At 39.4% G+C, this 26,718-nt stretch overlaps 1 protein-coding gene across 2 annotated transcripts in view; it reads right to left on the reverse strand.

Annotated features, from left to right (window-relative positions):
* MNAT1 (MNAT CDK-activating kinase assembly factor 1) overlaps positions 1–26,718 on the reverse strand; it is a 115,281-nt gene that overhangs the window by 52,638 nt on the left and 35,925 nt on the right. For both annotated transcript variants that reach the window (XM_010584163.1, XM_010584162.1), the window contains exons 5-7: positions 25,892–25,995; positions 21,529–21,669; positions 15,756–15,881 (exon numbers count right to left, since the gene is read on the reverse strand). In XM_010584163.1, coding sequence (XP_010582465.1) covers positions 15,756–15,881; positions 21,529–21,669; positions 25,892–25,995 — 371 coding nt within the window. The remainder of the gene's footprint in view (positions 1–15,755; positions 15,882–21,528; positions 21,670–25,891; positions 25,996–26,718) is intronic.

Genomic DNA, 26,718 nt, shown 5'->3' on the forward strand with positions numbered 1-26,718 from the left:
CTTCCTAGTTAAAAACACTGCAAAAGACAAACCACAATCCTCTGTAAACTGATGTTCAGGGCATCACTGTTTACTGATGGGTTGCACCTAATCACATCAAAACAATAAAAGAAAACTTGCTTTCTTTCCAAAAGCATGTCAGATTTCTTTAATCTGTGCATTTACTAAACTGCATAAATAGAAAACTGGTGGTTTGATGCAATCAGCACAGTGCCATTTAAAGCATAGCACATCACAGCACTCTTAAGTCTTTTTGGAAATACCTCTGCTGCTCAGCAGCACTAGCTGTCCACCAGTTGCTGTTCCACATGCTATTGCCAATCAGCTGCATTTGCTGTAGCGCATTCCAAAGTTTACTAATTAATCTCTGCACTAAACCCCACCGATGGCTGGTTGCCATTTGAAATGATCATCATCTTTTATTTAAAGACATAGTGACCCTACAGTCAAAATCAGACCTTATTTGTAAAAAAAGGTGTGCCAAATTTCAGGTAATGAAATCCAATAACCATGAGAGGTGTTTTTTTTAAAACCGGACAGAGGCAATCGTTAATGGTTTGAGGGTGTCTGTATTAGACATGCTAAGTTATTTCAATGTTAATTGTCAGGAATCGAGCAAACTCTTGCATTTTGACCTAGGAACTACATTCAACCGAGGGTATGAGATGCAAACTTCTGGAAGAGGGACCATTCATTTCTTGCAAAACAGCATACACGCTTTGAAGTCATGTGTTTTAACGATTCCAGCTTATTGCTACATTTCATATGAGGTTTTAAATATTGATTTCACCCAGTCCAACCTCTCACACCATTGTTACAGGCTGCTCCCATTCAGCGGTGCATACTGGCTCCGTGACCTTCACAATGACCTCTACAAAAGCAGTTGTGCATTTTACTGTGGTGTAAATCCTCACAGACAAGTCGAACCTGTTCTTTTTGGCATCCAGCCCTTTAGATGAATACTCTGTGGAGATTTATTATGAAAGGGGAATGAAGGGGCATTATTGCACAACATTCATCCTTCGCATACGGCTAAGTTCCATCTCTTACAACTTCTGAAGGCTTTTAAATAAACAGATCTTCTTAATTACACAAATCGTTCTTGCTTCTCACCAATTTTCTGTAATTAAAATACACTGTTGTTTACGAAAAGGTAGACATGCCCAGAAAAAAAGCATGTGTGCGAAGGTGTTTTATATTATTATTAATAAGTAATATTCATACTTCCTGTTACTATACACGAGGGATTAGTGTTTCCTAGCACAACATTCACTTACAACACTGAAGTATTATTCCACATTGTAGCAACACACACTGCCCTAAAAGGGTCCATTAATTATTTTTGTAATGCCATGAAATTGCTGCAGGATATTAGACTGTCTCTGTAAGAAACACACTCCTATGGTAAAATGATGAATGACAAAGTCTGCAGGTTTTTAATTAGATTTCAGAACAGTAAGAAAGTATTTACAAGGTTATTTTCCATGGCCTTAGCTTAATACTTTGCTTGCCCTTATGCAAATAATAATAATAAAAAAAATCAAGATTAATTGAATCGAAAAACATAAAAGCATAAAAGAATTGTGAAAGGGGCAGATTTTATAAATTCAATGAATCTGCCAAAGTGGTCAGAGTAGTAACCCTATCATTCACATTAGCCACATTCCTTCAGGATTTCTAATTGATCCTTCAGCAAAATGTGCCCTGCTAGGGAAGGTGGGGAAGCCAAAACAAAAAAACCACCCAAAGTTGCATTGATACTCCAGTCCAAAAATCTTGTTCAAACTGGCTTTATCTGATAGTTGCTTGGTATTAACGAGAAACAAAGCATTTTGAGTGAAGCAAATATTCCCTCATCTAAATCTCTGAATTCCCCTAAAAAGCTCCCTCCCCCCAATGTCAGCTGTCACGGACAATTGACAATGCACACACACATACCTCTGACTGCAAAAATAAAGAACTGCTGTGTGTGTCTCTCCCTGTCACCCACAGGCGATGCCAGGTATGGGTTCTCTCTCCCCTTCCTAAGTGTATCAGCTGGTCATTCCTTAGCTTTCCTGCTCCTCCTTTTCTGCTAGCAAAATCAAAGACACCAGAGTGCACAATAGCAAAAACTTCCCCATACAAAAATATCAGAAAATATACTCTCCTCCCACCTTTCCCAGGTCCATACTGCACTGTCACAGCTCCAGAGCTGCAGACAGATATTTCCCCAAACAGAATATGCAGCAGTGGTTTTTCCAGTCTAAAATCAATTCCCACCTGTAGGTCCAACCGTTACCTCCAGCACAGCCCACTCCTTCATTTCTAAGAGATGGAGCTGAAGATAATAGGTCATGTAGTGTTGTATTTAACAACAAAGATAAAGTATCCTGAGTTCTAAAGGGGGTTTCTTCCTACAGAAGAAACTTCACATTCTGAAAAGTTGCAGTTGTTGTGTACTTTGCCTGTTCATAAATAAAAATAAACTAAATAAAAATTAATTAAAAGTGCAGCCACATTTATACTTTGTTATTCACGACAAACAAAACTCGGATACCACCAATATTTTATTCAGGGTCCTTTTTTAAAAAAAAATTCCAAAGGTTTTCCATTAGGTGATAAACAGACTTAATGCCAAAGTTATAGCTGGCATCTCAGCTACAGCTGAAGTTAGTTACACAGAGTTTAAAAGCAACCAACAGTTAAGTGGGTACAGCACTCTTCAAGAATATTTGTTACTTTAAAAGTGCCACATCTGTTTAATTTTGTATTTCAAATTCACTTAACTAACCAGACGCAAAACAGGTTAAAAATTAGCATAAAGCAGATACTGTACACAACACTATCAATGAAACTAAATTGATATAACATTAAGCTTTAGTATAAACTGCACCTGGGGGGCGGGGGGGGCACTACACCTTATGCCAAACAGATTTTAGAATTGCCTGATTTGAGAGAAATTCTCTTGGCCTCGTCCTTTCTAGGCCTCAGATCCTACGTAAGTTCAAATGGGAATTCAAGCTCAAGGCATCATTCCCCGAAGAAGCAGATTAAGGTGAATAAGTGAAAACTGAATGGGTGAAAATGAAGGAAGCATGAAGTTCCCATTGCAATCCCCTGTACATCCTCCCATCAGCTCTCAAGCCAAGCATTCTTCCTCTGCCCCCCACCAACGAAAAACCCTAATCATGTTTTACAGGGAACAACCACAAAGGGGAATCCTTGGTGTGCAGGCACAGCCAAGATAGCGCCAACAGAGCTTGAGCACGGGGATCTAGATGTTGAAGATCTATGCCAAGATCTCCTCTGTCAAGCAGACAACACTGAAGCCCTCCAACTCTATCCATGTTAGAGTTTGTGTGTAGCTGGTGGAAAATCTAACAATAAAACTCCCCAAGTTATCCCTTTTCTGAACTTGTAGTCATGATCTGGCTCAAATCCCACTCCAAATGAAAGCGGAGAAAATGTTGCCACTCCCAGTTTCACTACCATCATGCTCTTACAGAAACTGCCACTTTTTTGGAAAGGCAGAAAATTCTTCAAATATTTACTAATCAGTTATCCAAACTTTGCTTGTCTGAACTCAAAGGGTCTATCACAGGGAGGCATTGCAAGCTAGACATCTTTATATATAGTCTTGGATGTGTGTGGCTTTATTTTTTTTTTATGCTAGCCATGTAGACATGCCCACAGGTACACAAACACAGGCAGCCCTAAGCCCCAGTGCCAAAGACTGCCTAACGATGGTGAGGATCAGATGCCTACATTGATCCCTTTTAGATCTGTCAGCACATCTACACGGCACAGACCAGCAGCTCTTGTTTACTTGAGCACTGGCTCTGACAGTCTTGCAGAGGATCACATTTCTGTGATTCTCTTTCTATGCTTTGGAGAAGAGAGCAGTGCTCTATTTATTTATGCCTCTCTTTCAAGAAATGAAACAGGAGAATGGACCTCAGACCTAAAAATATATGCTGCTTTCCTGCTGTGCACAGCCCTCAGTTTTAAATTGTTCCTCCCTCCAACCTACTTACCTTTCCCCTATCTTCCAGTTCCACACACACCACCGTTAAATGTACTGTCTCCTGCAGGATCTACCTCACTATCCCAGAATAATACAAGAATCGTTATTCTTACACAAAGCCATCATTTAATTCTTTACTAATCATTGCAAATGTTGCAAGTTCCAGTTTCCTGGCCCCCACCCAGCTAATTTAGATAGATGGTTCCACATGTGCTCTCTGTCCTTCCATTTCCTGCCTGTACCACCACACACATTTGCCTAAGTGAGTCAAAGCAGGTTTCTTTGTAGTCACAATATTCTTATGTATGTTATATTTTTAAAGAAGACCCTGCATAAAATACAACCTATTACCATGCTGTTATCTGCTTTGCAAGAAGCAGAGGATTTTACTGCTCTGTCACACATTCTGCTGAACGATAAGGCATGTTACAAACTACACCTGAGCCTTGCGTTTCCCCACAATACGAGTTACCTGTGTAGCGACTATGTTCAGGCAAAGCAGAACAATAAACTAAAATAGTCAATTCTCCACTTTGATATACTCCGTTATCCAGGTTTTATTTCTTTTTAAAAAAAAATTAAGAGGAATAAAGTCAAACTTTCAGAGACCAAGGCACGCGCTTCTTCATGAGAATAATTTCTCTTTCATTAGTAGCCAATGCTGTCAATATTCCTTTCCAGTGACACCTTGACTGACACACTAAGTCCAGACTAGGTATATATGGGGAAATTCACCTTTTGATGTCCAATGCCTATTGCCTAAAACAATATTCCTTTCTCCCACCCTCTGCACCTGAACAAACATTCTTGAGGAAAATTAATTTTGAAGTCTCCTTGGTACAGAACATTATCTCTTTGATCCAAAATATCTTTTGCTGCAAGTACCCTAGCACAATATGAATGCATCTTGGATGAGTACTGACTATTGAAAACTAGGGCCCCCAACAGCTCCTTTCAAATACAACTTTATTTTTAAATGTATTTTTAATTTACAAATGTGTTATTTTAAAGCTCAGAAGTTGACTCCTCTGAGACCCTGTAGCAAACATTCATTCATCTGCTGTGTTCACTTAGGCACAAGTTAAGGTGCAGAAAGGTGGTACCCACACACACACAGCATGGCCTCAATCAACACGCTGAAGATTTTCTCCTTGTAGGGAATTAATATATTAGTAAGGCTGGTGTACCTTGTAACAGAGATTAACGCAAAACAGAAGATGCTGTGGGAAACAAAAGTCCTGCATGTACACCCCTGCCTACAGCCAGAACCCTTGTTAACAAGGCGGGGGGGGGGGGGGGGGTCAATTTTAAAACCACCCAAGTGTGCACACACTATCCCCTGCTGCCCCCAGAGACCAGACTTCTTACACGGGAACTGATCCAGACAGATGAGTACCAGAACCCCCAATTCCCCAAATCCTTCTGCCCCAGAGCTCTCCTGCAATTCCCAATCCCCTGCAGGAGCTCCTCAGCCCTTCTTCCTAGAAATTCCCCTGTCCCACTCACTGCCACCTTTCTGCCAAACTCTGCCCCAAATCTCCCCCCTCAGAGCGACAGCCCCACGTCCCCCCATGTTCTCTCCAGAGCACCTCACATCCAGGTCCCCACCTGCTCCTCCTCCTCCATCCATCTCACCCGCTGCCCCATGCTTCCTCATCCCCACGAGCCCTAACCCCCTGCTCCACCATGACACCACTGCTGCTGCTGCCAGCACTTGATACCAACTTCCCTGCCACGTTTCTTCCAGCGACTACCTCCCACTACGGCCATCCCTCTTGTCCTCCTCTTGGCTCCCCTTGCATGACTTTTTAAGTCTGGCAAGAATTTCAGAAAAGCCAGATATAGGCTGCATTTACCCAAAATTTGTCTGAAGAAGGCCCTGAGAACAGGCAAGGAAGAAAATAGAGGCATATGGGAGATCTTTTAATTGTGCTGCAAGGTCGATACACGCTACAACATCGACAAATAGACTGCAGTTCATTAGGAAATGGAATAACCAGGAATAAAAGTAGTCTGTGAAATAAGCCTGCGCACATGTGCCTAATAGACAAGTCTCTCAAAATCAGACAAACAGACACAACCCAACTGACTGCTGACTCAGAGGAATCTGTGAAGCTATTAGCCCAGCTCTGTCATTCCAGGTCACCAGCCTTTCTCCAGGTACGCAACAGAGAAGATGAAGGAATGACACAGAACTACTTTGATCAGCAGCAACAGGAGAAAGGATTAGACGAAAACATGTAGTGTTCTCACAAATGCAGAAAAGGGCTAAGAAAAAAGGATCATGGCAGAAAGATCACACATTCTTCTATGCAGACATATACAAATTTACTACTTTAGCTTGCCTAAATGGCTTCAAATCCTTCATTGCTTTTACTACAGTTCTTTAAATGTTCTTACTGCTGTCTTTTAAAGACTTTTCCTCTCTAAAGAGTCCTCTTCTCAGCCGATGAATGTCATTTCACATCTAGTCTGTAGAGTGGAGACAGTCTATCAACCATTTGCAGAAGAAATCAATGCTTTTTTCTTAGGTAACGATTAAGGCATCTGACCTTATTTTTTTAAGATGTAAATTCTAAAACATTTAGTTCTGTGAAGTCCTCTTTACATAGGCATCTTCAAGTACATAAAAAGTTCCTACAAAGAGGCAGAGAACAACCTGCTTCTGGCACCTACCTAGACAGAAAATGGACTTGCATTGGGTCAAGGAAACACACAATTACTGAGTTTCCCCCAAAATGGAAAAGCAAGGGCAGTTAAGTGCTACCAGAGGCTGCCCAGGAGACTTCACAGTCTCCATCTCCAGAGGTCTTTAAGAAGGGGTTAGACAGGTACCTGTCATGAAGTACCCAGACTCTGCCTCACAACAGGGGGGAAGGACCCCATGACCTCTCGAGACCCCCCACCCAGCACTATGATTATACAATTCCACGAATACCTACTGCAATTTTGGCACCAAAGCTTCTCATTTTATTCATTTTTCTTCCTCAACTTAAAATTCCACCCTTACAGAGGAACCCTGTCTGCTCTCATTTTTTTATATCATCTCTATCAAGACATAATGAGACTGCTTATACTCACACTTTTAGACAAGCTATTTATTTCTGTTTCAGCCCAGCACTACTTTCTGGTATGTTTACTTTTAAACAGTGCATCAAGCAGCACTATTTAACTTTTCGCATTAAAAATGTGGTTCAATAACTTTGCATTGCTCATTTAGCACAAACTCTAATATTCAACATTTATGATGTTTGCAACTCTTGGCCAAAGTATAGCATCAAAAGAGCATATATGCACTAAATTGTATCTTGTTAAAAAGAACAGCAGCACTGAAAAAAGTTATATTGGAACAATCTATAAATGTGTTTACATTATATGAATGATTTGCTGTTTCTTCACAAGGCATGTAGGAAGTCAGCACTTCTCAAATGTGTAAAGTATTTCCATGTGCTTAGAGCATGATCTTTCCAAAATAAACAATGATTGAGAATTTTTTTATTATTCTTTATTTCCCTGCCAGCTGTTTTTTTGGACTCTCCTCTCAGCCACCTTCTTTCTTTCAGTCAGATCTCTCCTTATTGCTCACAGTAACACCTACTCAAGCAATAGCATATTCAGAGCTATAAGACTCAGGAAGATCTCAGGCTGATTTAAACGGCATTTTCCTTAGATCACTTCACAACGTGTCTTTGTGCTATCGTAGCTAGTGGCAGGTCTGGCTGTTGCTTAGGATGGAATTTGGGCATCCTACATTAGGACCTAACGCCCAGTTCCTGCTGCTCTGTCCCAGGGCCTGCTCCCATACAGACAGGAGAACAGATAACAGCCTGGCTGAACCCTTCCAGCAGCCTTCTCCCTACAAGTCTCATCCTGTGCAGCACCTTTTCACGGGACCAAAACAACATGCTGCATGACATACAGCTGTACCTCTGAAATTTGATGGTTAAGAGTCTGGCAAGCAAGCTCTTGGGCAACTGCATAAATCAAACAGGAGAGTAAAAATCCAAACAAAAAAATTTTTAAAAAAGAAAAGACCCCCCCCCAAAAACAAACCCTGAGAACAGTACCATTCCAAAAAGTGACAGCTAAAGAGTAGATGGGCTCCACTGCTGACTACAGGCACTTGACTAACAAGTACATTGGTCTTGCTGTTCGCTCCTGTACAATTAACAGTGTTGGCACTATTTCATTTACTAAATTCCAGTCATTACAGCTGTGCAAACTTATGGGCCTAATTTGTATTTATACTAATATGTGTATATAAACATATGCTGCTTTAGCCATGGAGCCTTAAAGCAAATGAACAAATATTTATTCTAACAGAGTAATATAAGAGAGTCCAACCATAAACCAGAATCAGGTCAAGCAATTCTGATTATGTCTGTCCACCAAACAGCTTAATTTCAACTATGGCATCTTTCCTAAGGCATTCCAAACAGAAATCCTGCAAAGAGATACAGGGAGACATAGAACTGCATTTTCAAAATCCAGTCTCCTTCTGCAAGGCCAGCATTGTGTAAATGAGGGGAGGGGAAATAACAAATACTATCATTTACTTGGCCATTTTTTCCCCAAAAACATTTCTTACCTACATTAGGAAAAAAATGCATTAAGTCAACATAATGCGCTTAATGTTTATGCTCTTTGATATAATAGTAATTACTTAGTAAGGCCAGAACCCAATTAAATGTTTTAGACTTCAGTCTGTGGGCTGGAGTGCACAGGAAGCGTTCCGATGATAGATCACTTAAATAAATTTTATCGGGCATACACTTCAAAACCAGAGTTAAAAAACTTTAAGCACAGTTCTGCATGTATGTGCTTGACTCTTAACAAAACATCTTTATTTAAATAGAGGGCTAGAGATTTAGTATGACAAATATATTTACTACTGCTAATCATTCTCCATCATGCTAGTCAGAAGTTGCAGGCATATTAAATCTCATAGGATTATATATACAAGTGAGCAGTATGTGGATCACAGGATTCTAGATCACTGTTTAAATGCAGCATGTTAGCCCTAACCTGAATTCTATCATTCAGCATTTTTGGTGTCCCTTAGTTCATATATTTGAATTCCGTATCCATGTATTGTCAGAGATGGTGGAGATCCAACAGCCGCAATTTCTTTTCCCTTTTTTCTTTTCAGAAATAGGTATGCTTCTCAGCAGATCAATGCAATGCTCATTGTTAAAAACAAGATAGTTATTGATGACAAAAATTCAAAGCTAAAGCAATATATATTCTTACTAGGAATCATGAGAAGGTGCTTAGCAACGGCAGAACCCCACTAGCAAAGTTGGTGTTACAGGGCTACATGCACCTGCTCTTCAAACATGCACCCCCTGTGAATCTCCACTCCAGGGAAGCTGCTTGGCCAGAATGCTGGTTCTCTGAGCACCTTCATCCAGCGACCTGCGAGAAAGCACTGCGACTCCCCTCTCACTGGCACATTTGGGCTTCCTCTGCAGTGGGACTCTGCTTCACGGGGCTGATGCCCAACCCAGTGTGTGTGAGCACTGAGCTGGGATACAGCCACCACGCACGCAGACACCAAGGCTGCAAGGGCAATGCAGCAGCCTCATAGTATAGATTCAGGCAGACTCCTGCTGGAGATCTAGATAATGCTCAGTGCCCCTGAAAATTTTACCTTTATGTGCATGCTCTCTGAAACAAATACGTCTATTCCGAGAGGATCTATACACCTAAACACACTACTTCCTCTTGAAAATAAGGTGTTGTCATTTTGTTGTGATTCTAAACTATGAAGTGTTGTGAAAAGGGAAATATTCCACCCAGCTGCAAAAAAGAAATGTGTGTAGTATGAGTCAAATGAAGATTAAAAACAAAACACCAATCTCAAAGAAATCAATTCCATCTGAAGTGTTTCAGCCTGAAGATAGACCAGCTGAGCTAACAGCAAAGGAAGGAAATAGGCTGGCTTTATTTATTTATTAACTTTAGGCAAATACTAAAAGCACTTTAAAAAAAAAAAAAGAAAAAACACACAATACAAACCACCAAACACACCACACCAAAACCAACAAACAAACCAACCAAACCAGAGCAGTAAGAATTGGCAAAGCAAGGCTGGAAGGCTGAAACGGCTCCCAGTCACACAGACAGGGTGGCAAAGCACCCTTGGGAGCTGCAGAGTAGCTGTAGTCTGAACATTAGTGCGATGTGCACTTCACTTACCTCAGAGTACCTGGCATATGTCTAGGCAACTTTGAAGGAGCACAATTGATTAAAAAGGTATTTTGACAGACTTTTTTGCATTTGGAACAGGATTTTGGATAATTGCTTCACAAGCTATAAAAGAAACAGACTGAAAAACAGGAGCAGCCGCTGAGCGGTTGTTTGCACAGGAAGCAATATTATAGGAAAACGCAATAATGAAGAACAGTTAATTTGACATGAGCTGAGGAGGTCAATGTTTTAAAAGAAATAGCTCCACATAACATAAAATAAGAACGTTATTTCCCATTAGAATAATACTGCAAGTGTAACACTGCACACTTGTTATCCTCAGCTTAGGGGTAACGTGCATTCCTGAGGTGTCCTAGACATCCTGTGTCTGACACAGATCCATTCCTCTGAAATACTGATTCAACTGCTCTCTCCTGCAAGCTCCGGCTGCTTCAGACTGCACATTGCTCTCCCCAGCATTCAGCTACTAATAGCCTGAAGCTACAGGAACTGGAATAAAATCCTGGTAATATTCAGACACATAGAAAGTTAAATGTAACATCGCTGCTGTGATTTGGACAGGGAAGCAGAAGCTGAAGCAGATATTTCACTCTTAATTCGCTGCCATTCAGGGGTGCTGTTGACAGGAGATGGAGCCTGGTGCAGCGGAAGAGACACGAGGTTAGGAATTTAGTAGGGCTGGATCCTATTCCTCCTTCCGCCACTGCTTTGCTGTCTAATCCTGGGCGAGTACATCCCCTCCGGGCATCTGCTTCCCCTCCCTCCCTGACACATCTATTTAAACTGCAAATTCAGAGGGGTAGCAACCATCTTGGTAATGACGAAGCATGTACAACACCCTACACTAATACTTCTATTAATAAATATTCCCACTGCTATTAAGTAATAAAACAAAAACCATGATAGAAATTGAACAGTCAATGATGCATTATATTAGTTCTGAGATATTTCAGTATGAAATGTAAAAAGGTAAACTCTCCCACGTGGTGGCAGGCCAGAGGACACTTATGCTCTTTTCCTGCGTATTTGGGCAATCCAATTAGAGGTAATTGAGTTTTTAACCACATGAAATTACTTCAAGAATACCATCACCATAGAGGCTAAATTTCCTGGGAGGCTGGGGAAAGGGAGCAAAGAAACATAGAACTGGAAGAAACAGAGAAGGGACAGGGTACCCAGCCTGAAACATGCTGAAGAGAGCATGCAGCTAAGCCAGTCTAAGGCATTCATATTTTTTACAAACATGTAAATAGCTGGGCCGCAGAGTCAAAGATTTGCATGTTCCCAGTTCAGTGAATTAAAGAGAAGTTAAATACATCCACACTTCTATGTGTTTTTAATCGTAATGGTAATGTAAAGCACAAATCTACAAGCACCAAAAGGCTTCTACAGTCCTGTAAACATCAGAGACATAAAAATACCCTAAATTACTGTAATGAAATTAATTCCTGCTGCATTTGCAAACTGCCATTCATGTGCAATGCATATGAGCACTTCTTTTACACATTAAAATTAGCTTCACATTAAAGCCACCTCCCAGCCAGAAACGGTCACTATATTCACCAAGAAACAGAAGAACGGTTCTATTGCCAGACCTTAGATTTGTTTTGCACACCCTGATAAGCCCTAGAAATACTAGGGCTTTCATCTCCGACAACCTTTGCTGGTTTTGACAGCTACTAAAATCTAAAGTACAAGCATTGACAGGAAATAGTACTTTTAGGACTACTGCAACAATTAAGATTGCTATGGTTTCTTTTGTAGCTTTACACTGGATTTGAGATTAGATTTAATACGACTTTTAAATATTCAGATATGCTGAAAGCATATTTCTTAATATGATGAGCATGATAAGCAGAAAACTCTGAAGCATTTTCTCCCCCCACCTACAGAGGTAAACCAAATAGATTGATTAGGAAAGTTTGTGTTGTGCACAGAAGATACAATTTACTGAAATAAAATTTAAAAGTTAATGAGCAGACTGCTAAGAAAAAAAACAGCTTTCACTTGAAAGGAGCAAAAAACCCCAATTTAACAAAAAGAAAAGTGAAGGAGACCCTATCCCCATGAACTAATTGTCTGTCTTGTTCTATAGGGGATGCTCTTGCTTAGCTTACAAGTGAAAGACACTCCCTCCTCCCCCTGAAAGCACAGGAACTCCACAACACTAATATGACACCTTAAATGAGCCAACTTCCTTGAGCATTGTCCAGGAGACTAGAATGGGCATGCCTCTTAATTCAGAAACCGAGAAACATGTCCGATTATCAGTCAGGCTGAAGAACATCTCTGACCAAGACCATCCCAGGAAAAACACTCATGTTCAAGCTGAAAAAAAACCATGGATTGCCACAACTGGCATATTTTTATAGGCTTTGTGTAAACACAAGCTCCGCGTTAGCCAGCATCTCAGCTAGCTCTATCTGGATTCCTTTCTTTTGAAACAAAATTAAGGAAAACACCCACCAGAAAAGGTCAATGGCCAAACTATTAGGAAAAAAAAAGCACAGGGGAAGAACTTACATAATGATTCATTAAATGTGTGCTGCTGAAACCCTAGCAGTGAGCATAAAACAGACTTTTCACAGAAACTATACTTAATTTGCAGAACTGTCAAGCCACACAGAGCATTAGTTAGAATTGTATTTTTTAAGAAATTCTCACTGCTCCCCTAGAGCTACCCCCACCAATGTAAGTGGTGTGAACCCCGTGGCTTAGAGAGGAACAAAGCTAAAGCAACTATAAAGACTGCTGCCCTTGAGGGCAGGCCAACAAAAGCTCTACCTATTTCAAGCGTACACCTACGCAAAACAAATGGACTGAGCATCTCAGGTTTTTAGAAAAACATTCAACCCGGAAAACAAGCATGTCATAAGGTGAGTGCCCAGGTGGGAATTCACCTTACGCTGTCAACCACGCCAAATCATGTACAATGAGCAGTACTGCTTTTTACAAAACTAACTCCGTTCTGAGCCAAACAACTTGCATTTGACTACAGTAACTTTCCAAGATACATCCCAGTCCTAATCTGGAAACATCAAGAACTAGAGATTTCATTGCATTCCAGAGTCAATTTTAACAGTGAGGCCAATTAACCAGTGGAACATGGTGAACTTTTGGTCTTACTTGTTCCTTCAGTTCCTATTTAGATCTTATTTGCTTAACTAAGGTTACTGGTTTTTGCTACATTTACTGTTGCACTGTTCAGATTTGGCATGTTCTGTGTTAAGGAGGTACTTATTGTAAATTGAGTCATGTATTAACCTTCCCTTAAACTAGAGGCAGAACACAGCATGAAGCACATCTTTCTGCCTTTGAATAGACCTTTGCAGCTCCTCTTTGCGTTCTTTCTGATTTTTGCATTCAAAATGCCGTCAGCAGAACTCTTCAGCCCATGAGTCTCCCCAATACTGCATTCAGACGGAAAAGTCCTTTCCTATGTATTGCTGTACTATCCACATACCCAAGGCCCTCACACACACACGCGCTGTGGCTAAGGTTCAAATTGGTTTACTTGCTTAGCTAAACTTCCAAATCCTCTTCAGAGCCTTTTATTTACTCTTCTATTTATAATTTTGCATTTAGCCATATTAAAACACATTTCATTCAAATGAGGCTAGCTTGTCAAAGCGGCCCTGTGAACTGCCAGCTTGCACGTCACCCATAGAAATTCAACATCTGCTTCCAAACACTGAACTGTGCCCTAGTAGAACACCCACAGAAATATTCCTATGCTGTGGAAACCAACAACTACTTGAGAAATTACAAGTTAGCCAGTTAATTCATTTATTGTGCAGAACCTCAATATTGTTATTATTGTGTAATATAATTTCTATATAGTTCTAAAAAGCAATGTCACGTAATAACCAAATCGCGCACCCTATAAAGAAAATATGGAAACATTCATCTTTCTCAACAAAACCCGTACTTTCATTGGTGTAAAATCTGTTTTGCCTGATGTAATTAATTTTCCATAAACAGTCAGCGACTTCAAATATTCCTATCTTAACTTTATTGTTAACTGTACTTATTCCTAAGTTTCTTTTCCAGTTGTTCTTTTTTAATCTAGGACTAAGGTCAGTCAGGGGGAGGTTTTTGCTTGTTTGTCTGGGACTGAACAAATTAAATTAGTTATCTACTCTCACTTTCTGAACACTGCTAAAGTAACAATCAGTTATCTGGAGTATCCCCTATTATTCCAAATGTTAAAATGTAAATGCCGTGATGCTAGAAATCTCCTCATCCAAGTCTTTCACCATTCCTGGTGAAGTTTACTTAGCACTGCAGATCTGAAATGTCCACTACCGCATACTGCATTTAATATTCATTTACAAATGCATTAGGAAGTACTTCCATTGTCCTCATCGTGTAGCATAAGCTTGTCTTCTTGCTTTTCCCAGAAGAAAGGCCAACAGCTTTAAGAAATTCTGACAATATATTTTAACAGCAAGAAAAAGTACAGGCATTCAGTTAGAATAGTTTTTAAACAGAACAACAAACATTTTCTGTCCCCTAGCTTTTCTACACAAATAGAAAAGGTCTCATGAAGAATATCAATCTCCCCCAGACTCAGATTTTAAAAGAAAAAGGAAGAAGATACAGTTTATACTACAGGAAAACAAGAAAACAATCTGCACATCTTTGCAAAAGCTGACACTACTTTTGGAAGATAAGCTGCAAATGCTTCTACATTGTGAACCCTCTGGGGGATAATGAACACAGCACAGATATCCCTGACAAAATAAATTGATTAGTTGATGGGAGACTAGTTTGATACAAAGGTTTTTGCTTTGCCAACTTCTTGGTTTGTTGAGGAGGGTAGAGAGTGCTAGTTATTTTCAAGACATTGTTTACCATTATCAATTCTAAAATACAAAGTCTAAAAAAGTGCAGAGATTTAAAACAAAACAAAACAGGAAACCAGTAAGGTGCAAAGAAGACCAGTAACCCATGCTCCCACCCCTGAACCACCACCCTCAAAACTTCACATTTCTTACACAGGCTGATGTGTACTTGTACCATGTCATGATAAAGGACAGGAACGCTGACACATCTTTAGCTGTCACCGTAGCAGTAACACACTTGCAACAATACTTGTTGCTTCCTAGCATCCAGTAACAATGAAAATAGCGTCCTTAACCACTCGGCATCATTTTCTAAATTGTCCGTCTCATACTCACAGATTATTCCAGTGCTTAAAGTAATCTGAAGAAAGTGCAGCCTATTCTTGAACTTCCAAAATTTCAACTTCCAGAATTGGTACAAAAATGAGACAAAAATAATTCAAGGACACTGCAACTTTGCAGGGAAAGAGGTATAGCTTGTTTTTTGACAACTATGTAATAAAAAATATTTCATATATTCCAACCAGCAGAATGATGAAATTCTTCGATTAATTCCTAATTACTTATTTAATTGGAAGAGAACAGTCTATTTCATATAATATGCAACTCAGGCTTAAACAACCTCTAAATTTCATATAAGGAAATCCTCAGTCTTTTGAAAGGCATTAAAAAAAAAAGAAACAAGCAAGTCTTACCATTTTGATGCCAGTGGAAAACGTGACTGGTTTGACAGGTTTGGGTTTTTCCAGTTGCATTTCTAGCTGAGTAGATCTGTCCTTATGCTGAGCTAAAAGCAGTGAAGCAGGAAGACTGGAGCTCTCCTGTAAACATGAGGAACAGATTTGAGTGCTAAACAAAACCAAATATTAATTAACACTGCATATTCTTCAAAAGTGCAAGCTGTGTCTGAAAGGCCATCACTAGCAGAGCAGTGTAGTGCTAAGTATCCTATGAGAAACAGTTTACAGAAAACGATCATTTTCAGTAATAAGAAAAAGCTGCAGCAACCCCATAAATCAGAGTAACCTGCAAACAACCATTTTTATAGAATCCACATTAAAGACAATATAACAGGCTCCTTATTCCAACTGGCCAATGCAACTGTATTTATTAAAATAAAACAAAAATTAGAACTTAATCAGAGAAGGAATAATACCAAGTAGTATAACTTGGATCAGATGTTTATCTAAGACACATTCTTTCTACCAATGAACTCAGACCAGTTTGAAATTGTTTCCCATTAGATTTCACCTGAGGCCGTTTGGAAATGATCCTTGCTCTGCTTTGCACAATGGCACTATTGTAAGTGCAACCAACAGCATATTTATTTTCTCCTTCACCAACTTATTTTTAGGGAAGCCAGCCAATTAAAAAAAAAATATAAAAAGTAGTAAAATGAATAGTTAAGCAAATGAACTACTTAAATTCTCAGAACAGAATGATTATTAACATACATATACGTAACTGCATTCTTGAGAGTCAGAAAATTATTGGCCAAGTAATTTTCTAGTAAACTAATGCAACTATCCACACGCCCACCAAAAGCCTTGAGACTTCCTAGGTAGAATGACCATAAAGTTGAGAGCAGGGAAGTTCAGATGGATTCTTCCCAGACTGCTCTAGCACAGTATTTTACTCGTAAGGCCCTCAAACGTCATGTATACTTCTGTTTCATGGGACCAAGCAAATACTGAACTATGAACCATATTTGTTACTCACAAAACCAAACAAAACTTTAACAAACTGGACCGTGATTTTTTACTTATTCAGTTCAGGGTAAGAAATTGGAATTTTTTAATGCCATGAGATGCCTTGCGGTTCATGGTATCCTACAGAAATCTTCTGAAGTGATCATGAAGAACAGTCATATTGTACACTGACTTTTCATATCACTCTCCAGTCCTCTTTCCTCTCTATTTTTTTGTTACACGCCCTTTGTCTTATGACTAGATTGCAAGTGCTAAAAGCAGAAAAATCTCAGCTGACAGAGCTGGTCCAGAGTCACAAATACAACTAAGGCATAGGACCCTACTCACATTTCTGTGATTAAATGGGAGGAGTGGAGAGAAGAGGTTAAAAGCCTAAATTGTAATAATAAGAGACGCCTAATTTCTGTACAACTGGGAGAAAATTTGGACCACGAAAGCACTAGGTTACAGTCTGCATCTTCAAAGTGTTGTACATATCCGTAACCACCACGCAGCAGCATATGCTGCTAGCTGTCAGCAAAGTTTAAGGATGTTGGATTCTTTTAATCACCAGATTTAATACGCTGGGGGAGAAGTGAAGAGTGGGAAGCATTCTCTGGTTCATTTTGTCCTCTCATATTCCTTAAACGTTCACTGCATTTCTAGTACAATAACTAAAGGAAGCCAATTTTTGCACTAACTTCTCAAGAGTTCACACAATGACCGGTAACCAGATTACACAACTGTGGGAAACCCCCACCGTGCCAGAAAGCCACCAAGTCCATGATTGTTTGTCCTTTCAAATAAGCACATAGCCCTTCTGTTAACTATTAACACACATGAAAGGTCCAATCCCGTAAGCATGTATCCATACTAGCAGTTTTCTGTATGGGAAAACAAACTGTCTAACAGTATGAACGAAGCTAGTTATATGCAAAAATTTCTAAAAGATTTGTCTCAAAAACCCTGAGGTTCTAATAAAAGTGTGGACACATGATGTCTTTAAGGCACTTTGCCCTTTGCTTGACTCCAAGCTATGCCCCAGCCCAGGGAAAACCTGCCTCTTTGCCACATGCTGCAATGCCATTTTGCTCATGCCTGGGAAGCATGGGCTCTTGAAGAGGAGAGTGCAAGTCCCACAACACAGAAGACATCCAAGAGCAGATCTACAATCTCCTGTATGCAAGTGAGAGAGTTTATAGAGTAAATAAAGGAAGCGCTTTAATATTTTACTCAGCCCCAATTATCCAAGTCTAGAAGGTTAAAAATAAACCCAACACAAAATAAAACACACACACCCCCCCTCCAATGATACGTAAAATGCATTTGAGACTACAAGTCTAAATTACAATAAGGCATTGTGCTTTTAAAGTGAGAGGTTTTATTGTAAAAGAGGTCACTCAATGAAGGTAATATAAAATCTGCATAATTTAGTACTGGGAGGCAAAACAGGCAACAGCCTAGGCAAAGCACCAGTAGCCTGCAGAGCCCCAGCCACCCGCGATGCCTTGCTCACCTCTCCAGCAAGCGAACCTGCCCTTCCCCTCCCTGCTCCCAGCCGAGGACAGGTTCTTGGAGCCTCTGCCCCAGGTCCAGTCCTTTCTGCATGAGCCACTGCACTCGCCAGGCTGACCAGGAACCAGAGCCTGCTGCACGACATTTTAAATACCAAACGTTTCTGTGCCTTTTTCCCTGCCTCTGGATTATCTAAATTATAAGCTCTTTGAAGATGGGACAGTATTCTCATACACGTTTTTAAAAAACTGAGACCTTTACTCAATATGATAATACCATAAATAACACATACAAGAAACTGTGAATCTCCTCAGACATTACGATTTAAGCACCAAAGGCAAAAACCTCTTCTTGGAAGAGGAAAGACCCCACATCTCTACCTGCACCACACAAAAAAAATTTGTCTTGGATCTTCTCTTGCTGCCCCAGTATGGGGGAGGAATCTTGACAAAAATGACCAAGACCCAGGTCACGTGGGCTGTAGGCTCCCAACACCAGGTGATGCGTCCAAAAGAGACAATTCAAAGCCAATGGGTGAAATGTCAGCTTCCCACCTTTCTCTACACTCACAATCCTGCAAGCCAGTAGTTTTGCCACTGATATCACTGTAGCCGGAACTTAGTCCTTGTTGTTTTAGCACAGTACCAGCAACCACAGATGTAAGATTTTTTTAATTTTTTTTTAATGTAACTCTTTACACTGCTACTGCTTATGCTTGGCTTTTGCTGCATTTCTCAATTAAGTTTTACTTATGACCAGCTTCATTTTCAGATTTGCAGCACAGCATTAGAGGGATTTCAGAGACCATAAGAAATGTTTATTTGTTTAACAACTGCTGGTTTTCCAGAGACTTTGTAAGTCATTATACAAACACTTTGGTGCTGGTTTTATAAACCTTTAGTATTACAAAACAAGTTTTGGGTCAAATTTAAGTTGACAGTGCCCCTTCATAAACAGAGACACAACTTAAAATCGCCCAGTTTCCTTCCTCAGTCTTTAAAAATCACCTTTCTGTTGTTTTTAGAATATTAAGATATGTTTTAATAGCAATACATATGCAATCACAGTAAAAACTACCTATTTTGGTCACGTTTTAAGGATTATTTATAACCATTTTTTCCGCAAGCCATCTGGTAAAGTAGGTGTCCAGTAAAACCAACTGCTGTGTAAAAAAAAAAAAAAAAAAACCACAAACCAATCCCCACATGCACCCCACCACTGGTCTCTAGTAACTTTAGAGGGTATTTTAGAACAGGATTGAAGTAAGTCAGAAACCAGTTCAAAATCCCTATTCTGAGCCATTAAATTCAAGTTCATAATGGAGTTTTTATTAATTGATCACTACTCAAACTATTCCTAATTGTGTGGATTGTAAGCACTTTGACCTTTAAAGTGAAAAGAGACTGCTGGATGCAAAGTTACAGACTTGAGAGATTTTCAAAGAACCTTTCTGCTCATCTCTGCTTCTGTCTACAAAAAATGAACACCAGCTCCTTTCAGCAAAACCAATGACGGGTTGTCAGTACTCCTGGCTTAGAAAAAGGTAGCTCTTCAGGAGGCCATGAAACTCCTAAACTGCACATTGATGCTCTCTCTTCATGTCAGTGCCTTCTGCCATGGTTTGAAGGGGAACTCTACCAGGAAAAGTAGAAAAGCATCTGTATCTTGAATAAGAACTGAGAATACAAAGCAGGAATCAACACTATATTAATGTGAGATAAACTTAAATATGAGAGAAATTCTGATTTACATCTGCCAAGTAGCTTTAAACCACACTGACACAGCTGCACACATGTATGCATGCATACATATGTCTCCTTTTTTCTGATTTCCTTCAGGGTTACACACAGACCATTTTCATGGGTGTTAGAGCATGTGAATGTGTGTGCATGCATGTCTGTACACACACATGTATTAAAAAAACTGAGACATGAATGTTGTTTAAATAACACATTTATTGAGCTTCTCTGTGCCCACACATCATCATTGCATTTCAGATGCAGAATCAGTAGTAAATTCAGCCAAAGACAAGACTAACACAATTTCCAGAAGGAGTCTGAGTTTTTTCTTCAGTTGTTTATACTTGCCTCAAATTAATCCAAGCTTCATTCACTTCAAAAGGAGCAACTCATTAACAAAATTTTGCAGCAGGAGACCAAGACACACTCAAGGCAAGAAATCTTCTCATTTTAGTAGTTTTTGAATACAAAGAGACCACCTATCATTTAGGTGTTCTGACTCAAAAAGGGTTGACTAATACTCCGATAACTCATGAGGTTACTGTCCCCTGTTCTCCACCATCCCCCCATTACAGAGGTGGCTGAGCTCATGAAGCAGCTCCTGATTACCATTTTGTTTCAACACACCAGATTATCAACCACTATTCAGGACTGCTGAACAAGACAACAGTGGTCAGAGTTCACATTATGGCTGAACCAACCTAGTAGGTCCTCTCTACCCGCCTCACAAATTGCATGACCAGCCATGCACCAAAGCAGATGCAGCTGTCATCAGCTGAAGGCAAAACAAGCAGGCAGTTACATGGCCTCAGACATGACAGAACCTCACCCATCATACATTCAAGGTGGAGTAGTCGCCATGTCAGCTATGCTAATGCAAGCCATCCTTGATCACAGTCAAAGCCTGTGGCTTTCATATTGTCGATGAATTAAACAGAAATCTAGACTTTTATACTAGCTCTTCTTCAGATATGCAGTCAAATGTCAGCTAGTAAGTAAACTGGTAGAGTGGCTGGACTCACTAAAGCAATTTCTGAAATACATCTCCACATGTCAATTAGCAACAGGAAAAGGGCTTTCAATGGAAGCTCACTAGGAAAAGAAATGAACAAAATAATCAAAACAGGTAGAACCAGAAAATAGCCTTCTTCAAACACCCGAAAAACCTTCTGCATTTTTCTTTGCTAGAATCTTAGCCAGGATTAATTTTGTGTTGAAACAGTCAAGAATGCTTTCCTAAAATTAATTTCTAACCAGCACTGGACATTCTGGACAATGACTCCAACTAAGTCTATGAATTCCAGAAGCACTCTTCCTCCAGTCCTTAGCTTACCAAAACCAGAGTCGTTTGTGACACTGAAATGAATAATAGGGGAGAGAACAGTAATGCAAAACATGCAAGACAGGGAAACAGAAAGGGGCAGTTGTGTTAATTCCACACAGTTAACTGTGGTAGAGATGAATGTCAAAGTACTTGCTGTTTGCTCTGCTACTGAGCGTTCAACGCCTCTGGTTTTGTTACTCACCAGATCATCCAAGAGTGCCTGCTTATTCTTCCTTTTTATCATCTGTTGTAGTTGTTCTTCTTTCTGTATGAGCAGTCGCCTTTGTTCATTTTCCTGTCGCTCCACCTCTAGAGCTTCCTCCAGCTCTTCCTGCTCCCGTGTCTGAAATGGAAATTAGAAATCAACTCATAGCAATCTTCCTCCTTAGGTGGACAGAGCTTGCCCACAGCTCTACTGCCTACCAAAGGACCTAGGACAGACCAAGCAATACAAAAGCAGCCAAATTCTACCTTTTACAGTAGAATTTTAGGTAGAAGTTCAAGGTGATTATGGATGATGATTCTACCTCCTCCTATTGTCCAGTGCAAAGTTAGATATTTTTTTTTCCTTGCTGCTCTCTGCAGTAGCAAGTAACCATCTGGATCTTGGCTCTTTAAACGTTAGAGGATGGCAATGGGTTTTTCTTACACCTTCACTCTAAAATGAACTCCTCTTTGCTCCCACACATCCTACTTCTCAAGTGATATAAGTGGGGTGACTGAAAATACAATCCCACAGTGCTGTTCCTGATCACTCCCCTCATCAGCTACATCTTCTGTGCGAAGTACGCTGTGTGCTTATCAGTGGTGTAGAAGAAAAACAAGATATTACAAGTCTGTGATTATTAATAGAGAAGCTCATAAACTAAAACACATTTAAGCACGAACTGTAAAAATGTCATATTCCCAGAAAATGAGGAATTTTTCCTATAACCAGGATTGCAGTCCTGTGACACAAGATGAAAAGAAAGATATTACTAGTACAAAGTGGCTAGTTTTTGTTTCAGGATTTACTTCTTGAGAAGTCTGTTTTAACCTGTAAACTATTAAGTAATCTGTATTTGAAAAATCACAGTGAAAGAAAAAAAGGAAGACAGCTAAGAGACAGGGGAAAATAAAAAGATTAAACAATTTAATATACAGAAGAGGGAATCAAAAGAATATAAGTTTGGTTGTAAGAAGGTACAGGACAAAACATACAGGAAACATTTTCCAAATCTTCCCCACCAAAAATACTAAAGGAAAGGGAGATTCAGTAAAAACACAGAGATCATTAAAATTTTATAAAACTTAAATGGATGATTTATTGATGGAAGCAGTTTCAGCAAAACACTGTTACAGCCAAGAGCTTAGAAAAATTTGTTTTTATCATAAAGTATAGCTATCTGATATAGGCCAGAATATGCTGAAAAACATCCCTTTATCAGGCAGAACAAGACAATTGGTCCCAGTGAGGCCCAATTACTCCTGGATGCAAGAGCTGACAGATCTCATCACCTGCCACTGAGCCAACAGAAGCTGCTTCCATTTTGTAACTAGCAGTGACACTGGTAAAAAGCTGGTCACCAACCAGTGACTGCCTGAAACTGGATTCTCTTTGCATTTAATGAGAGGAAACAAGAAATCCCCAAGTTGCTAATTGACTATATTTCTGAGAATTAAGGGTTCTAGTTAGTTCAGTCAACAGAACTGAAGAGCTCAGGGTCTTTAAGACATTCCAAGCCTCTTCCATGTTTATATCTAAAGACTGCCTGGAATTTGCACTGAAACAGAAGAAAACCTGTAGAGAAGTGCTGACAGACCTAGTCTGAAGAGCCAGCCCTCAAAAATTATAGTCAGAAATAAGTAAACTGATATACAAACCTAAACCAGATCAGACTACAGGAAAAGGAAGAATTATCATGAGTCAGATCAAATACTTTCTGAAAGGAAGACCAAACAAAACAGTAAAACAGGAGAGATGAGTTCAATAGGCAGCAAGGGTTGTGTCAAGTTTAAAGATAATCTAGACAGAGTCCCAACATCTAAAGAAAAAGATGATCATGGTAGAGCCTGAAGCAAACTCAAGACGACAAGTGGAAGAAGTAAATAGAAAGTGTAATGATGTTTTGCCACATTCAGGAATGGACAATCAAGGAAACTTAAACACATTCACATCACAGAGTTCAGACAAAACAAAGCAGCAAGTGAAATTAAACATCTAGTGACAAAGTAGGAAGTAACAAGTAACCCTATGACTGGAGAACAGCAGATATTTAAGGAAGGCGGCACGTTTGGGAAAACCACAGTCCAGAGTGCAAGGCTTTATATATATATAAAAAGTATATATAAACATATATAAAAATCAATTTATAATGACAAGAACCCCTTCTCCAAGAGTTCTTCACCTTTTTACCCATACCTGTCTACTTAAAACTTTTTCTCTGCATGGTCCTGCATGAGATCTACAGATCTAACAGATGGGTTAGTACATGAGCAGCAATCTCATTAGGAACCGGCTACAAAGATGAAAAAGATGGCTTGTATTGACAGAAGAACAAGCAGTTATTCAAATCCTGAGGTGACTGGTTCAGTAACTTAGTATTTTGATTTGTAAGAAAGAATGACATACTCATGAGGACAGAAGTAACAGAAGTGAGATAAAAATAACTTACAAGGCCACAGATTTGAGACATTAACTCATCAGTTAGAAACCAAAGAGGAGAAAATATGATGCACTACTTGACCACTACTGATTTTGAACCTCCCATACAACAGTGTTACAAGAGAACAGTCTTAGGATCACGTCAATGTATTTCCAGTAGAGATGGGAAAACAGTGTTCTTTTATAAGAGGCTGTTAAGATCTCAGCTACAATATTACATTCAGTTCTGGTCCCTTCTGCTTGCCAAACACAAATTCAAACTGGAACAGGCAAAGGGTAACAAAAACACCAAGAGGGACAGAGAACATCTATATTCCTCAGAAGCAAACTATTACAGTGGACAGAAAAATTTATGTCAGTCCAAGAATGAAGGGACAATGACTGGCCATAAGAAGCTTGGGCGAGAAATTAGGACACCTTTTACCATTTATGGAGTAAAGACATTCCAAAACCTGCCAAAAAGACGTAGAGAGAGAAACCTTTCAGCTTTTGGGAAAGGGGTAAATTTATGGGCAAGATCATGCAGTTTTTGTAATAGCAACTGCGTCAAGTCTATTATTATGTTTCAATTGTTGAAAAAGAAATGTCGAATGTTTCAAATGTTGTAAAAGGAATAAAAAAGAAATGTCTCCAGATCTCCAGTAAGTCTGGATTCACACAGGCTTGCCCAGCTTCCACTGGAAGTGCCTCTAGCACATCAAGACCATACAGTACAGAAAACAGAAGGCCCAGGGGGCTTGGGTGGGTACAGAGTATTACTGTGCTGCTCGATATGATCACACAGCTAGCGCACAGGCTGTCTGCGAGTCACATATATAAACAGAAGGTGGGCTGCAGGCAAAGCACACTATTCTCATGGTGACCCTAGAGGTTGCACCTACATTGTAAAATAAGACATGTATCCAAAGATTTGGCAGGTCTCTTCAAGCTCTGAAGCATAGGATATTGCACAGTGTCAGAGACAGGATAACAGATCAGAGATGGACCCCTAGGGAAATTTCCTTGCCTTTAAAAGGAAGAGGTTCAAACAAACATTTTTCAGATTCCAATCTCCTCCTGTGAAATCCTAGAGCTAAAGAAATCACTGGAAGTTTTGCCACAGACTTCAGGGGAGTGAGGATTTCACCCCTACTGATTTGAAAGCAAGTCCTTAGTGCAACTGGAATACAAAACCTTGTTATGTCACACTCTGGGCAGACATTTTCCTTCAAGAACTGATAACAACATGTATTTTTATACTGAAAAAATATTTAACAGATTAAACTTTTCTTACAGAAAGAAATGCTTGCAAGTTTATTTTTCAAGAACAAAATTACATCTTAGCCATATTTTAATGAATGAATCTTCAAAGAACCATGTGTTTTGCATACAGACCATGTATACAGTATTCCTGGTGTTATTGTTATCAGCTCTTGAACAAAAGTTTTAATGTTTGTTTCAACATCTTTCATTTTAAATTTTGCATAAACCAGACCTGTGCTTTCCTTCAATTTTACAGCTCTCTCCTGGGAGCTTCATAATGTCTGCGTCTGGATTCTTTTTTTCCTTCGGATGAGAAAGGAATGATTGTCCTGGTATAGGAGTGAACTTGGTCTCTCCTGGAAATTGTCCAATCACGCTGCCAGCACGCATGCAGTGGTGATGTATTAGATGCAGATTTTACTGCCTGTCCCTCTTTTCAAGCCCTTCCCAAAATAAAGCACAACTACATTTCAGCTATTAATTTAATCACTTTACACAGCACTAAATAACAGTATCGCAGAACATTAGCGTATTACGGTTTTTGAATACAAAGCGAAATCTGCATAGAGCCTTCAGCTTTGACTTGTTTTTAAGACATTATAGAAAGTACTCCACTTCAAAAATCCTTTAATTCTAACTAATGAATAAAAATTGTAGGGGAGAGGAGAAGTTAACTAACCAGTTTTATCTTATTTTTCTGAATGACTTCTTTGTTATCCTTCTGGTACAGCTCCATTTTCCTTTTGGTGTTCTCCAAATCCACATTGTTGGTCAAGTTAAATACTGCACAAATATTAGAAAGACAGAAAGCAAAAGTATCAGGTCAGCATGCATGACTGACAAAGAAATACTACTCTTACATTCTCTAACCCTTCTAGCATCAGATATAAACATCACAACAACAGAATTTATTTAAATATGCCCTGTAAAGCAAGACACAATCTGCTAAATCACTGCAAACTTCAACAGAAGCCAGCAGAGTTCCTTTAGGTTTATACATCTGTAGGAGATGAAAATTTGAGTCTTGCATCCTATTTTGTGATACTGATGATTCACATGAATAATCATATTATTCATAACTGCTACTTGAAAAGGTCAATATTTTACAGCTAAGAACACAGTGATTCCTGTAAAATTAAATTAGACTAAACACATACTTATTAAGACAAGGTTAAAACTTAAGTCATTCCATTTCATAAGATTATATAATGCACAAAGACTACAAAGACTGTTCAAATTCTCAGGTACACAAAAAATCTTCACATTACTTGATAACTTCAAAGGCACCAATGTACAATTACCTTTATTATGAGGAATCTGCAGATGCATCCAGATTAGTAAGTTAAATGGCATTCTTTTGATGTCTCTCGATAGTGACAGACTATAGCTCACATAAATGTGAGCAAGCAGGGTTGGCCAGCAAGCTCCATAGTTTAGCACAACATTCCCAATTATCTACACATGGCACAGAAGATACCTCAAGAAATTGAACAGTTTCTATAATCA

The sequence above is a fragment of the Haliaeetus leucocephalus genome, unplaced genomic scaffold (genome assembly GCF_000737465.1).
Source record: "Haliaeetus leucocephalus isolate CR32 unplaced genomic scaffold, Haliaeetus_leucocephalus-4.0 Scaffold944, whole genome shotgun sequence".
Taxonomy (NCBI): domain Eukaryota; kingdom Metazoa; phylum Chordata; class Aves; order Accipitriformes; family Accipitridae; genus Haliaeetus; species Haliaeetus leucocephalus.